The sequence below is a fragment of the Octopus sinensis genome, linkage group LG6, assembly GCF_006345805.1.
Source record: "Octopus sinensis linkage group LG6, ASM634580v1, whole genome shotgun sequence".
NCBI lineage: Eukaryota > Metazoa > Mollusca > Cephalopoda > Octopoda > Octopodidae > Octopus > Octopus sinensis.
The window spans coordinates 73,532,017-73,549,633 of NC_043002.1; the positions used below are offsets into that span (position 1 = coordinate 73,532,017).

General features: G+C 33.6%; 1 protein-coding gene across 2 annotated transcripts in view; it reads left to right on the plus strand.

Annotated features, from left to right (window-relative positions):
• Positions 1–17,617, plus strand: part of LOC115212730 — a 97,219-nt gene that overhangs the window by 52,130 nt on the left and 27,472 nt on the right. Inside the window, exon 6 of one of the 2 annotated variants that reach the window (XM_029781373.2) lies at positions 6,698–7,121. The exons of the other annotated variant lie outside the window; for it this stretch is intronic. Coding sequence (XP_029637233.1) covers positions 6,698–6,886 — 189 coding nt within the window. The 3' untranslated portion in view covers positions 6,887–7,121. Of the gene's footprint in view, positions 1–6,697; positions 7,122–17,617 lie in introns of those variants that run through there. 2 annotated transcript variants of the gene reach the window in all.

Consider the following 17,617-nt stretch of genomic DNA (forward strand, 5'->3'; position numbering starts at 1 on the left):
CTCTCTTCTTGTTTTTTCTTCTTTTTCTTCCCTTTTTCTTCTCTTTTTTTATTCCTCTCTTCCTGTTTTCGATTTGACCTTACAAATACATTCCCTACTTTTAGGTCACTTTAAATAAAACCCTTGATTCAATAGCACTGTGTACAAACTTTATACTTGGAATGACCAATTTTTGATACTATTGGATTTTACTCACAAGGTATTGGAATCTTAAATGTATACCATTCTGCCTAAATAATAGATCTACAAATACAATATCCCTCAAATCTCACATCTATTTTCATTCCACTTCACTCTCTATTTCGTATCGTATCTAAATTAACTATTGCTTAACCATTTTCTCACACCGTCTCCGATGAAGTGATATAATAAATATCCTGGAAACAGCTGTAAGATCTATTTATAAATGTTCTAGAATATTCACAGTCTTGGTTTTTTATCTCATTCTGAAAAAAAAATGTATATATTTATATTTAAGATTTTTAAATTTTAAAATTTAAATATTTTATAAGTCTTATGGTATAATATTATTGTTTTTTTATGTAAATATTGATGTTTATGTAATGATCTAATTATCGTAATTTTTCTATATAATAATTAGATATTAACTTTACGTTTATTCGTAAGACTTTACTTAACCATAGAGATATATTGTTCGTTAACAATTATACGAGTTGTTTAAAGTTAGATTTCATGTATATACATGTATGGATAGCATTAATTTTAGTCTTAAATAACTATAATTGTTGATAGTTATTTTATATTTCTTATAATTATTATTATAACTTATATATTGTCTTTTTAAATCGATAATTGGTAGTAATATTCTTCCCATTGATAAATATATTTGTAGTATTTATTTGATACTATATAACTACGAATTGATTATTTCATTAAGTATTTTATTTTATTTTATTTTAACTATACGATTTTTGTAAGTTATTAGTTAGCCAACGAGATATATAGATAGTTAATTTGCTCCAGCGTTCGTTTAAGATTGTTTGTTTGTTTTTTTGCAATTAGCTATTTCATCTTTAATATTTTAATATTTTTATTAGTAATAATGAATAATTAATTTATTAAGTCTTTATTTTACGTGCATATATATTTATTTATAGAGATAATTTTAGATCTTAATTCTAATATTTATATATATTTATATATTTTCATTGATAATTTATATATTATTCAAATATTATATATTTAATAATATGAATAGTCATTTTTTTTTGTAAAATATTTATGTAATTAGATATTGACTATAACTGATTTAAGATTATTTGTGGGTTTTTTGCCTTAAAAATTAATACTTAAAAATTAAAAATTAATATTTAACATTATAATCGATTGTATGACATAATCATAATCGTTAAGTTTCTAGTTTGATAATAGAGTTTTTTATTAGAAAAATTATTATTTTATTTATTTCTTAAAAAACATTGTTTAAATATTTCTGATTCTTTATTTAAATATTATAATTAACCTGAAGATTGACTATAACCATAATTCGAATTATTAATTGAATTTAAATTATTGTTATTCGAATTGGTTAATGGGCATGAAACGATCGTAGTGGTTTTACTCTTTATCTTATATTAAACTTTTAATACTTTTTGATAGTTATATTTTTTTTTTAATTAATAAATTAAATAATAATATATATATATATATATATATATATATATATTTAAAAATTTATAAGTATAAATTATTAATTTAAATACTTTTTTAAATTTGAACTTTAATTTAAATATTTTAAATTTTGAATTTTATATTTTATATATTTTTATTAATAAATGTTATTTCTATGTATTGGTTTATGATTTTCACTGTTTGATTTGCCTAATAGTGGTTTTATCTCTAATTTAATATAATATATATATATATATATATTATATATATATATATATATATATATTATATATATATATATATATATATATATAGATAGATAGATAGATAGATAGATAGATAGATAGATAGATAGATAGATAGATAGATAGATAGATAGATAGATAGATAGATAGATAGATAGATAGATAGATAGATATACACATACACACACACACTCACACACACACACATATATATACATACATATTCTAGTGCATTTCAAGCCTTAAATTGCTTGCCAAAGAACTCCACGTTTTAAGAATTCCGTGTGTATTTCCGTTCGTGTATAGTAATTTAATCCTCTGCTATGAAATCCGGATTTGAATGTTATATAGTGCATGTGTAGAAATAAAATAGGAGAGACTGTTAGTAGAGTATTTAGTTACATCACCTTACATAAGTCTCATTCATATTACATGGTTATTATTATAATCAAATCGTCAAAGACTTATTACGTAAATATACGTACGTTTTATCTCCACGATGTTGAATTCAATCATCTTTTCAATCTAATAATGTCACGTATAAAAGCTATACGTCTCTGACGATTTAATAATTTTTAATAATGTGATTTGCATGATTTAACTGATAATTTATTTATGTTAATGAAACGCATGTAAAAAGGTATAACTACACACCTTATAAAAAATTTCTCACGTTTAGTTTTTTTAATATATATATATATATATATATATATATGTGTGTGTGTGTGTGTGTGTGTGTGTGTGTGTGTGTGTGTGTGTGTGTGTGTGTGTATGTGCTTGTGCGTGCATGTGTGTGTGTGCGTGCGTGTGTCTGTCTGTATGTTTTTTTTGTTTGTGTGTGTATATGTATGTAATGTGTGTGTATACATGTATGTGCAACTATAGTTCATTAACCAAACGTGCGCTCGATGGAACTTATATGTGTCTGTGTGTGTATATACGTGAGTGTGTGAGTGTGTGTGTATGTGTGCGTGCGCGCGCGTGTGTGTATATGTGTATAATCATCTATTAAAATTAAGTAAGACAAAATGATACTATATATATCCGGATGCACCCGTAAGCTCATTGATTTTGAGCATACATGTGCATTCCTCATCGTACTGTACGTGTAATTGTATGTGTGTGTATGTGTTTGTGTATGTACGCGTCGGAAATTAATTAGCACTTCTCAAATTTCTACATTTTCTTACATTTTCTTAATTTAATTAACTTATTATCAGAAACGAACTCGTTTTTAATCAAAAATTTATTAAAACATATCCCAGCACACCACATAATTGTTATTAATCGTGAAATTTAGTCAATATCTTGTTGCTCCTCCTTTGGCAGCAATGACAGCTGCTACGCGGGTCGGCATGCTGTCTATGAGTGCCTGCAGGTACTGTGCAGGGATGGCCCCTCATGCAGCAAGAAGTGCCCCAAACAGCTCGTGTCGGTTCCTGTATTGCTGCACATTCAAATCCCTACCCAATCGACTCCAGAGGTTCTCAATAGGGTTCAGGTCAGGTGACTGGCCAGCACGTACTCCTCGCCACCAAAGAGGTATCCCGTGCTATCTCAACGTACTTTGCTGTGTTGATGTTGCCTTCGACGGCATAGAGCCGCCCAACACCACTGTAGCTGAACGCCCCTCACACCATCAGACCACCCCCACCATGCTTCATGGTGAGCAAATCAAGGGTGCTAATTAATTTCTGACGGTAGTGTATGTATGTGTGTGAAAGTCTGTGTGTGTGTGTATCATTATATGATGTTTAAATAGGTGCATATGTCAACGATAACGTTCCACATATTTATTGTAACTACACACGCGCCTTTGACGATGTCTTCTCCTTCTTTGGACTTCTCCTTTTCTCTTTTCCGATGAAGAGCTATGCTCGAAACGTCAAAATCTTTCCTTTCACCGAGCGTCAAACTAATACATTTCTTTTGTACGTCTATGTTGTCTGTTTTTATTCTTTTATTTGAATTGACTCTGTGTGTGTGTTTATGTGTGTGTGTACAAAGGGTGTTCATTAAAGATTTCTCCTGACCCACTTTCCAAGGACTGGAATAAACGAAACTTGGCATAATTTTTAGTCCTTTTCTACGTAACCACCACCAATGGTGACGCACTCCTACCACCGATTTATGCTGCAGTGAAGACTTCATCTGTAGAGGTCGGTACGTTGTGTCTGGAGTCAAGATTTTACCTCGGAAATAAGTTTATCATCTGAAAAGTACTTCCCCTTCAAAAAGGACATCGTGATTGGAAAGAGTGAGAGTCAGATGATGCAAGGTCAGGAGAGTAAGGGGGACGAGGGAGGATTTCATAGTCGCAGGAGTGTGTTTTCATCAGGGCAACTTGTGCATTGTGAACTGGGGCGTTGTCTTGAAAGAGGCGGACTTCTTTGGTTAGCATGCCGTGCCTCTCTGCTTTGATGGCGTCCTGCAATTTCTGCAGCAAAGAAGCATAAAAATGCCTCGTTAATTATGGAGCCCTTTGCCAGAAAATCCATCATCTGTAATCCATGCTGGTCTCAAAAGACTGAGCATCACCTTGCCTGCTGAGGGTTGGACACGAACCTTCCTTGGAGGTGGTGAGTTATCATGCTTCCATTGCTTCGACTAGGCTTTAGTCGCAGAATCATAGTGATGAACCCATGTTTCATCCTCAGTAGTAAATCTGTCGAAAAAGTCCTAGTTTTCTTGGCACGTTGCCAAAAGAGCCTGTGAGGTATTGGCTCGTTCCTGCTTATGAAAAGGTGTGAACATTTGGGAAGTCCACCGTGCAGACAACTTCTGCATGTGCAAATGGTCGAGAATGACTTATTCCACGGACCTACACTTATTTTCACTCCTTGGGCTATTTGCCGAATAGTTTTGTGGAAATTTTCCGAAATGGCGGCTCCCACTTTATAGATGATGTCATCATCAGTGGCGGAATGTGGTCGTCCATGAATAGGAACAATTTTCACCGATGTCCAACCACGTCGTATGATGGTGTACCGTCATCATAAACTTCTTTCATCTCTTCGAAAGTCTCTTTTGGTGTACGACCTTTCAAATATAAGAACTTAATCACTGATCTACATTTAACTGCCTCTATTATTAATACCTTAGTCCAATTCAGCAGCTATAAAAGACAAACGAATGCTAGTTGAAAGCTGCAATTTACAATGTCACTCGTAGAGACATGTATGATTATAGGCAGTGAGCTGGCGGAAACGTTAGCACACCGGACGAAATACTTAGCCGTATTTTGTCTGTCGTTACGTTCTGAGTTCAAATTCCGCCGAGGTCGACTTTGCCTTTCATCCTTTCGGGGTCGATAAATTAAGTACCAGTTACGCACTGGGGCCGATATAATCGACTTAATCTGTTTGTCTGTCCTTGTTTGTCCTCTCTGTGTTTAGCCCCTTGTGGGTAGTAAAGAAATAGGTATTTCGTCTGCCGCTACGTTCTGAGTTCAAATTCTGCCGAGGTTGACTTTGCCTTTCATCCTTTCGGGGTCGATTAAATAAGTACCAGTTACGCACTGGGGTCGATGTAATCGATTTAATCCTTTTGTCTGTCCTTGTTTGTCCCCTCTATGTTTAGCTCCTTGTGGGCAATAAAGAAATAAGAGATATGATTATACCTGTATAAGTGCCATCTCCTGCATCTATGTAAATGCTTGTATCTATATGCATATAGATAGGGTGACTTTCCCTATCATCCTTTCGCAGTCGATAAAATGAGCATCAGCTAAGCACTGGGATTGATGACACTGACTAGACCTCTCTCCCTAAATTGATGGTCTTCTACCAAAATTTGAAACCAATAGTTTGCCGAAATTTCGCAGCAGCTACTGGCCTAAACCTCTGAGTATGTAAGATGGCTCGCAACCAAAAACGAACCACAAAGTCATTAAACTTCTAGTCAGCGCTTACGGTCCGGTATTGCTGCATATTTACTCAAACACTTTCTTTTACTCTTTCTTTCATTCTTTGGCAGCACGAACAACACACCCACACAAACACATTTTGTGGCATATGTGTTTAAGTAATTTGCTTACTAATCTTTCTGTACAAGCTCGCCTCTATTTCCCAATATGACTTTTCTTATTTCCCTAGCAATATCATGTAGCTGATTTAATCTATTGGCGTAAATAAAAGCAATTGCTGACCTACAGCATGACATTTTTTCGTCAGCATTTAAACAAAATGCTTAGAGACAAAAAGGAAAGTTAATCTTGATGAACGTGAAGCTTGAAACGTAAGGAATCGTTACTACACACCTTTGGATACTGGTGTATGTCTGTCATTCTACCGATTCTGCAAATTTACCGCCCTTTTATTATTATTAATGATAATAATAACAATAATAATAATAGTAATAATTCTACTAGAAGCACACGGACAGAAATTTTGGGGAGGGGCTAATCGACATCATCGACCCCAGTGCACAACTGGTAGGTATTTTATTAACTCTGAAAGGATATATGGCAAAGTCGACCTAGGGGATAATTGAACTCAGAACGGGAAAATACCGTCGAAGTTGACTTCATCCTTTGGGGGTCGATAAAATAAGTACCAGCCTGGGTTCGATGTAACTGACTTAGCTACTCTCTTAAAATTGCTGGTCTTTTCCCCGAATTTAAATAGTGTAACAATAATAATAATAATAATAATAATAATAATAATAATAATAATAATGATGATAATAATAATAATAATAATGATAATAATAATAATAATAATAATAATAATAATAATAATAATAATAATAATAATAATAATATAATAATAATAATAATAATAATAACAGCAAGCAGTGATCTCAGGTTCAATTAATTTCAGATGTACCGCATCACGATTTTCGCATACAGGGATAGTAGCAGAGTAGCATTTCTCGAGGACAAGGAGAGTGGAATTGGAGGAACGATCGATGTACAACGATTTAACCCAAGGCCATCTGTGATAGAAAGCGTCTCAAAAAGGACGATAAACATGGCTATTGCAGCGGCGGAATCATTGTTCGACTTTTAAAAATTGCATGTGGAAAATTTGTCTAACTGATATTTGCTTTGCCTTCTTCTCATATGCTTTGTTACAATCCATTATAATAAGTGGAGTTGATGTGATTTAGTAACAGGATTCGTAATAAATTAAATGTCTGGCAAATGTTACAAAAAAATTAATAACAATAATACAAGCAGGAAAAGTAGCAACATCAAAAGCCGTTGTTTCGTATAATTTGAAGTAATTATTTTTAACTCCGATGTTTCGATTGTAAATAATAAAAATCAGAAAACTTACTTTTCAAGTCTTTATTGATTGTTTTCTTTACTTTTGTTAATAATGTCTGAAACCACCATCGTTGGTGACTTTAATGTTCGCAGCTCTTGATTCGAGCCTACATATAGGCTTCTAATTGGTAGTTCGACTTCCTAAAAAGTAACAGGCAAATCATCTCTCTACCACAGACTGCAATATATTATATAGCAGGACTTATCAGATAATCAAGTCCAAGGCACAGTAAGTCTGGAGAAAATATAAACGGCTGGTCACGATTGTAATATCGCTTGACATAGTTAAAGGATATTAACAGCTCATCTGGAGCGGTATCAAAAAGTGAACATCAGGTGATGTTCACCTTCTGATACAGCTGGGACTGAATTGTCTGCTATTTTGTACTATCTATACCGGTCAAAATCGTTAAGTACACGTATCCTTGAGCAATACACCGACCCTCCAAGCCCACCACGACTTAGTTCCCTTCATCGAAACCAACATAAGACCTATTTTTCTCCCTCGAAACGAACCTTTCAAAGCTCAGATTGCAACAATGTATGTTTTGTTAGCTATGGTGTATCCCATATTTTCCGTTTTTATCTCTTACACTATTTTAACTGTACACACTAACTGTCCAAATTCACTACTACTTGGTATATTTCTTACCTTTTAACCCGACCCTGTAATGTTCACGAGTTAGACTGCTACATTTCACGTTCTACTATCCTTGGTGTATCCCAAGATACACTTGTCTCCTACACTATTCATCAGGTCCAATTGCTGTTACTTTGCATTATACATTCCACTGCAGATTCCACACAACTTTCGAATTTTCTTTCTACTTATGCATGTAAACATCATCTACACATCTTAGACACCTCCCAAAAGGCAAAAATCTGCAAAAATGACCAGAGGCATTTAAAACGCACAAATACTCACAAATACACGCAAGGCGAAATTCGTAGCCGTATTTCGTCTGAGTTCAAATTCCGCCGAGGTCGACTTTGCCTTTTATCCTTTCAGGGTCGATTAAATAAGTACCAGTTACGCACTAGGGTGGATATAATCGACTTAATCCGTTTGTTTGTCCTTGATTGTCCTCTCTGTGTTTAGCCCCTTGTGGGTAGTAAAGAAATAGGTATTTCGTCTGCCGCTACGTTCTGAGTTCAAATTCCGCCGAGGTCGACCTTGCCTTTCATCCTTTCGGGGTCGATTAAATAAGTACCAGTTATGCACTGGAGTCGATATAATCGACTTAATCCGTTTGTCTGTCCTTGTTTGTCCTCTCTGTGTTTAGCCCCTTGTTGGTAGAAAAGAAATAGGTATTTCGTCTGCCGCTACGTTCTGAGTTCAAATTCCGCCGAGGTCGACTTCACCTTTCATCCTTTCGGGGTCGATTAAATAAGTACCAGTTATGCACTGGGGTCGATATAATCGACTTAATCCGTTTGTCTGTCCTTGTTTGTCCTCTCTGTGTTTAGCCCCTTGTGGGTAGTAAAGAAATAGATATTTTGTCTGCCGCTATGTTTTGAGTTCAAATTCCGCCGAGGTCGACTTCGCCTTTCATCCTTTCAGGGTCGATTAAATAAGTACCAGTTACGCACTAGGGTCGATATAATCGACTTAATCCGTTTGTTTGTCCTTGCTTGTCCCCTCTGTGTTTAGCCCCTTGTGGGTAGTAAAGAAATAGGTATTTCATCTGCCGCTACGTTCTGAGTTCAAATTCCGCCGAGGTCGACCTCGCCTTTCATCCTTTCGGGGTCGATTAAATAAGTACCAGTTATGTACTGGGATCGATATAATCGACTTAATCCGTTTGTCTGTCCTTGTTTGTCCTCTCTGTGTTTAGCCCCTTGTGGGTTGTAAAGAAATAGATATTTTGTCTGCCGCTACGTTCTGAGTTCAAATTCCACCGAGGTCGACTTCGCCTTTCATCCTATCGGGGTCGATTAAATAAGTACCAGTTACGCACTAGGGTCGATATAATCGACTTAATCAGTTTGTCCTTGATTGTCCCCTCTGTGTTTAGCCCCTTGTGGGTAGTAAAGAAATAGGTACTTCGTCTGCCGCTACATTCTGAGTTCAAATTCCGCCGAGGTCGACTTCGCCTTTCATCCTTTCGTGATCGATTAAATAAGTGCCAGATGTAATCGACTTAATCCCTTTGTCTGTCCTTGTTTGTCCCCTCTATGTTTAGCCCCTTCTGGGCAATAAAGAAATAACAAATACTCACATGCAGATGCACTCAAACACACACACACACACACACACACACACACACACACACACACACACACACACACACACACACACACACACACACACATACATGACTGTCTTCGAGACTTATCATTCGTTATAGAAAAGTAGTGCCACTGAGAAACAAAGATAAGACGAAGAAAATGTATTGAAATGAAAGGCATTTCTCTGGGCACAAGTAGTTACAGTGGCTTCGGTCGGTCACATAGGCCGGCGACTCATATGCCGCTACAGAATTTTGGTACGGCCAAACTTCGTTATTACAACATTTGTAGATTGTGAGACTGGACGGAAATAAGCAGAAGAGAACTGGGGAACTCTGATAAACAGTTGACAGCACCGTCAACTATTGAGTCAACTAACTTCTACTAACTGGATTCGATTGGTACTTATTGATGGGACTCGGAGGCACGGTGTTATTGTTGGCTCGGTTACAAATCCAGTCACGATTTCTATAATTGCATTTTTTTGAAAGGTATTGATGAGCATCCGACGGTTTGTTTTATTTATATTTAAAACATGTTCAAAATTATATATAAAATTTATATTTCAATCCAAGGAGTATCGAGCCTGAATATGTTAGAAATATGAAGCAAGTTAAATGTTAAACAATGAAAGAAAAAATTATTTTTTTATATTCCGTCGTATTTGAAGCCAGTACGAAATTTTCCAAAACTTGATTTTTTTTTTTTAATGTGGAATTTTAACAACGACATTAATCCAAATGAGTGGGTGTGCGTGTGTGAGAGGGAGAGAGGGAGAGAGAGAGATAAAGAGCGAGAGAGAGAGAGAGAGGGGGAGAGAGAGAGAAAGAGCGAGAGAGAGAAAGAGCGAGAGAGAGAAAGAGCTTTAGCATTACTGTATAAATAATTAATTGTTTATTTTATATTAATTATTAATTCAGTTAAGTATTTATTGGGTTTAATTTTCGTTGGGAAGATTAAGGAATAAACATTAAAAGTACGATAACATCCTTAATTTCAGCATTTTTCTTTCCTTTTTTTTTTACTTGTTTCGGTCATTTGACTGTGGCCATGCTAGTGCACCGCCTTTTAGTCGAATAAATCGACCCCAGGATTTATTCTTTGTAAGCCTAATACTTATTCTATCGGGCCCCCTATGCCGAACCGCTAAGTTACGGGGACGTAAACACACCAACATCAGTTGTCAAGCGATGGTGAGGGACAAACACAGACACACCAAAACATACATACTTACATAATACCTAATATATATATATTATCTCTCTTTATCTTATATTAAACTTTTAATACTTTTTGATAGTTTAAAAAAATAAATAAATAAATAAATAAATAAATAAAATAATAAAATATATATATATATATATACAAGATAAGAAAATGGATAAATACATCTAGATCAAATATCAATTACCAGATAATACTCAATCACATACTTTATTAAACCACCACATAAGAGACTGTAGGGTTAAATATAAAAAGCAGAACAAATCAGTGTACATAAAGGAATGTACATAAAAAAGTGTACATAAAAGAGTAATGTTGTATAATAATTAGAATATATATAAAAAAGAATATAAATACAAGTAAATATAAATATAAGTATAAATTAGATCTTACAGCTGTTTCGGCCATGTCGATAATTATGTCTCATTTTACCAATATTAGCCCTTTATGGTTGGTCAATATATAGATATAAATGAGACATTAACAAAAATATCACAAGGCCTCTTCGGAGATTATGTAATATAACACAGTCTACACATATACCCACATGGGTGTGGGTGCGTACCCACAATACAACATATATATATATATACATATGAGTGCATATACTCACACTCCTATACATATAAAAAAATATACAATTGCATAATGATATAAATAAATAATATAAATTAGTAAACATATATATGTGTTCCACACCCAATGTCTCAGTTTTTCGACTTAATATTGTGATAATAAACATACACAAATTAATACCTAGATGTAAATATACATAGTCAATAGTACATTATATTACTTCATAATAGTTTCCAAAGTGTCATTAAAGTTAGTATCATTATCGTTGTCAATACAATTAATGTTATCATTGTTATCATTCATGATATTAATTAATGTTATCATTGTTATCATTCATGATATTATTAATAACTCTTACATTATGATCCAAAGCAGAATATATGTATGTCCGTGTTCCAGTTAATAATTTTCCTTATGGCATAAATATACTATTGGATTTGAATTTAAAATTAACATTATCTTCCTCACGGTTGGTCAATTGAGAACCGCCCGACCTCCACCACACCGTACAAGCAAAACATACACATCCACATCTAACCCTAAACCCATACATCCACACAGAGACTCACATACACATGTACACACACATGAATACACCCTGACACATCTCTACAATAAATTGGAGAGTGCATGTCTGTCATCGTATTGCTTATAGACATATCAGTACAGACAGCAGTGTCTAACACTAACACACACACTCACACGCACATCCGCATATACGCATAAATATTAATACACTTTCCTATACTGTGTCAGGGAACTTTCGCACACACATATATATATATTTTTAAATATATATCTGCGCACTCATACGTACAAATAAAACCCATATTTATATCTACCCATGAATGAATATTCGCATAGACATATATACACATCCAAGCACACACCTGCGTGCTTATATGTGTAATAAAAACATACATCCGTACATTCACCCACGATCATACCTATATGTACAAAAACATATATACTTACACATACACATTTTCACACACCTACAGAGGTTACTATTAATTTAGAATAAGTTTATTAATTATAAGTTAAATTAATTATAGATTAGTAAGTGCCAAATAAACAAAAATAAATAATTAAATAAATAAATATGAATATATATATACATACACACACACACATACACACACACACACACATATATATATATATATATATATATATATATATATATATATATATATATATATATATATACACACATATCCATGTATAGATAAATAGATAAATAAAATGGAATACAAATTAAGGAGGGCATAAAGATAAACCTAATATAGTAAGTATAAGTGGATACGCCGGGATGCACCCACATGCACTAGCAGTATATTGGATATACGTTATCCCATAGAGGGTTGCATTTACAACCCCTATCTCAATTTGTATATATATATATATATATATATATATTATATATATACTCTTTACTCTTTTTACTCTCTTTTACTTGTTTCAGTCATTTGACTGCGGCCGTGCTGGAGCACCGCCTTTAATCGAGCAACTCAACCCCGGGACTTATTTATTGTAAGCCCAGTACTTATTCTATCGGTCTCTTTTGCCGAACCGCTAAGTGACGGGGACATAAACCACTAGCATCGGTTGTCAAGCAATGCCAGGAGACAAACACAAACATACACGCACACACACACACATACATATATATTATATATTATATATATATATATATTATATATATATATATATAATATATATATATATATATATATATATATATATAAATAAATATATATATATATATATATATATTATATATATATACGACGGGCTTCTTTCAGTTTCCATCTACCAAATCCACTCACAAGGCTTTGGTCGGCCCGAGGCTATAGTAGAAGACACTTGCCCAGGTGCCACGCAGTGGGACTGAACCCGGAACCATGTGGTTGGTAAGCAAGCTACTTACCACACAACCACATATATATATTTAAAATTTATAAGTTTAATTTATTAATTTAAATAATTTTTAAAATTTTAACTATAATTTAAATATTTTAATTGGATTTTTATATTTCATATTTTTTATAATTTTTAATTAACTTTATTTCTATGTATTGGCTTATGATTTTCACTGTTTGATTTGCCTAATAGTGGTTTTATCTCTAATTTAATATAATATCTATATATATATATATATATATATATATATATATATGTAGTATTATATATTATATATAGATATATATATATAATATTATATACTCTTTTACTCTTTTACTTGTTTCAGTCATTTGACTACGGCCATGCTGGAGCACCGCCTTTAGTCGAGCAAATCGACCCCGGGACTTATTCTTTGTAAGCCCAGTACTTATTCTATCGGTCTCTTTTGCCGAACCTCTAAGTGACGGAGACGTAAACACACCAGCATCGGTTGTCAAGCAATGCTAGGGGGACAAACACAGACACACAAACATATACACACACACTTATATATATATACATATATACGACAGGCTTCTTTCAGTTTCCGTCTACCAAATCCACTCACAAGGCATTGGTTGGCCCGGGGCTATAGTAGAAGACACTTGCCCAAGATGCCACGCAGTGGGACTGAACCCGGAACCATGTGGTTGGTTACCAAGCTACTTACCACACACCCACTCCTGCGCCTAAAACTCAACTTGTGTGTCTGTGTGTTTAACTTCCCGGCACATCTCCTAGCCAACAAATCGTAGAACCACCAAAAATGGGTCACGCCATTTCAGAAATTCATCTCGCAAGTGCAAAAATCGATAATGTATTTGTTTAGGCCTTATCCCATACATTGAATAGTGAACTTTACTCAGTCAGCTGTTTGATGTGAACTGTGTTCACCACGCGTGCAAGCATGCGTAAATTGCATGAAAAATAATATATATATATATATATAAAGCTGAAGTTGTCTGTGTGTGGCAGGTTTGATAGCCTTTAACTAACACTATCTCCTCCAAGACCCTGCGGCGAAAATTGACCAAAATTGAGAGTATGATAGAAGAAGGCTTGCTCTTCATTCTGTAGAAGAAAAATTCAAATTGGAGCATGTTAGGACCAAAAATTATTTACATCAAAAAGGTGCTTTTTTTCTATGGAAATCTCTATTTTTTATGATTTTTTGACTGCTGTGTTGCCATTTTTCGGTGTATTTAAACCAGTAAAATGTTCACTTAAAGAGAATAACAAGCTACATAATGCAAAATTTTTAATTTTTAAAAATTCTAATTCTAAAGGGTCGAAACAAAACCGAGCAATGCTGGGCGATACTGCTAGTATAATATACATATTATATATATATATATATATATATATGGCGGTGCCCCAGCATGGCCACAGCTCATAAGCTGAAACTAGAATCAATCAATCAATCATATATATATATATGTATATATATATACACATATATATATATATAATATATTATATATATTATATATATATAATATATTATATATATTATATATATATAATATATTATATATATTATATATTATATATATATATACATAAAGTTTGACGTGAAAAACTGTCAATGTTTTTGTACCTGACACTAAAAATTTTTGTCAACGGCTAACTCATTAAAATATCGGGTTCTCTCTTCTTGACTCAGCTCTGTTTCATACTTAAAGGACATATGGTTATATATTTATGGATAACTCTGAGTTACATCTGGATCTGTCAGAGGAATTTAGTAAAAATTTGTGGAAAAAATGGTTACATTGCTCCAAGATAGTCAAAACATCACTGCATTTTTTTCTGTAGTTTCAGCTCAGAGCCGCGGCCATGCCGATGCGCCGCCGTTTTGCTACACTATTATTACTGAGAACTTCCTCCAATATGTGGCACTTGGGGAAGAATGAAGTTTGATATAGCTACCCTCATTTGCGCCTCTTGATGTAGGCTCATCTGGGACACTCGACAGGAAGAGGTCCAGCTTTGATTTTAAAACACCTACATCTATTTTGTGCAGGTTCCTCAGGCTCTTTGGGAGAATATTAAAAAGCTGTGGGCCCTTGAAACCCGGGCTGTTGCAGTAACTGTATGTATGCACACTGCCAGTGCAGGTTTTGAGAAGTCATACTCGAGTCGACAGCCAGTATGTGCGTGTGCGCATATATATATATATTATATATATATATATTATATATATATATAATATATAATATATATATATTATATATATACACATATATATATATATATATATATATATATATATATTATATATATATATATATATATAATATATATATATATATATATATATTTATAAGCAGAAACATGCACTTGTAAAAGGAGATGGAAAAAAGGGTGTGCTTGTGGCCAATGATCCTTCTCTCCTAACTTGTGATATCACAAGTATTTGTCTCTTTAAGCTGGACTAGTTAGTCATAAGTAGAAGCTCTTATTTAGACCGCCTACTGAACCTTTCACAGTCACAATCTAATGAACGATCTTGCTTTGCTTGCAATAAATTCTGCAGAAGTCATTCTGGGCTGTCAAGACACATGAAATATCATAATAACGATTTCCAGCTGTCTTTACAGCGAAATCAAGCGTTTTCATGGCGTCTGTGTGAAAAAATTTGGAAAATTTCTTGCTGGACTAGACTATCTCTAAACCATCTTCTTGTAATTTTAAACCATAAATATTCAGCTCTATATTACCTGCGAGCTTGTGTGTTGTGTTTTAATTACTTCGATACCTGTATGTATGTACACTCTCAATGCAGGTTTTGAGAAGTCATACTCGAATCGACAACCAGTATATGTGCGCGCGCGCATGTTATCCGGCCATCGGAAAAAATGCTATGAAAATCAGATTTATATATATATATATATATATATATTATATATATATATATATATATATATATATATATATAAATATATATATATGTATATACACAATTTAAAGCAAAAAATTAAGAACTTATTAATATTTAACTTTGGCCCACTCTCTCTTTCTCTCACATACACTCTCTATGTATGTATGTATTATGTATAAATTACAAAATACAAAGTTAGATCGCTAGTGACAACAACACTCAAAATATATAACAGACTGGAATTGTAGTGCTCAAATGAGCTGCATACACTTATTTATCCGAGGGGAGGCAATGTAAGCAGCAACTAAAGGAACATTACAAAATCCACAGAAAGATCAAAAACATACATATATTCATAGATTCATTTATATCTACAGAACAGATATAAAGTCCGACGTTTAAAAATATAGTTATATATAAATATATAAACATCATATAAAATATATAAATATATAAGAATCAGTGTTGCATATATAACACATTGAATTTACGCTTAAAATCATAAAACATTTGGTAAAAATTAGTTAAATTAAAAATTTGGGGTAATAAAACATACAATGACATTAAAATGACATATTAAAATTCCAGAGAAAATACAGAAAAGACCAATATACAAAATTACAGAAAAAAAAATGTTCATCTACGGGCCGTTTCGGAGACGCGTCAATTAATGAAACATATAATATATTTGAAATTGATACTCCCCTCATCAGGATCTTTTTTTACACACAACACATAATACACGGAAACAAATGCACAATTACATACCAGCTATATGCGGGAGAACAGACATTACATACTCCCAAAATTTACATAGATACTTAATGCTACTTAATAAGCATATAATTTAATCTAAAAACCCTGGTAAAGGGTATGTGCACAGCTCCATCTGGACTATTTCATTTCTGCACTTGTTTCATTCAGTGGCCATGTCTCTGCAGTGGAGTGTTCTGGTAGGTAAGGTTGTAAACCTCTGTGCTGTAGTAAGGGATAGATTATTGGGTGTATCGGAAATAGGTCTTTTTTTTTTCGCAATCCTTGAACGTCTGTTGCTTTGACAGGCTCTATTCTGTTGTCTATTTACATTGACAGATATTTTCTCTGAAGTAATATTTCGTTTAATTCATTGAGTCTTTTATTACGAGTTTCAACATTTGAAACAATCAGGCAGATTACTGGTGTTCGTGTGTTTGGGATAGCATGAAGAGAACAGCAGGTATTGTTGAGAATCTATTGGTTTGTAATGACTGACTTTTTCAATGGTTTTGTCTCTTTTAGATGTCCAGGAATTGTAGTTGAGCATTACTGTATTCTATAGTGAAATTAATATTATTGTTTATGCTGCTAATTACGTTTTTAAAATCAATAAGCTGGTCAAATGTGTGCATCCACAGAACCGGGCAGTCACCTAAGTGACTTTTCCAGTTTTCTAGTAAATATTTATAGAAGTCCAAGCCATATTCTTTTCTACTCAAGGCACAAGGCCCGAAATTTTGGGGGAGGGGTCTAGTCGATTAGGTCGCCCCAGTACGTAACTGGTACTTAATTTATCGACCCCAAAAGGATGAAAGGCGAAGTCGATCTCGGCGGAATTTGAACCCAGATGAAATACCGCTA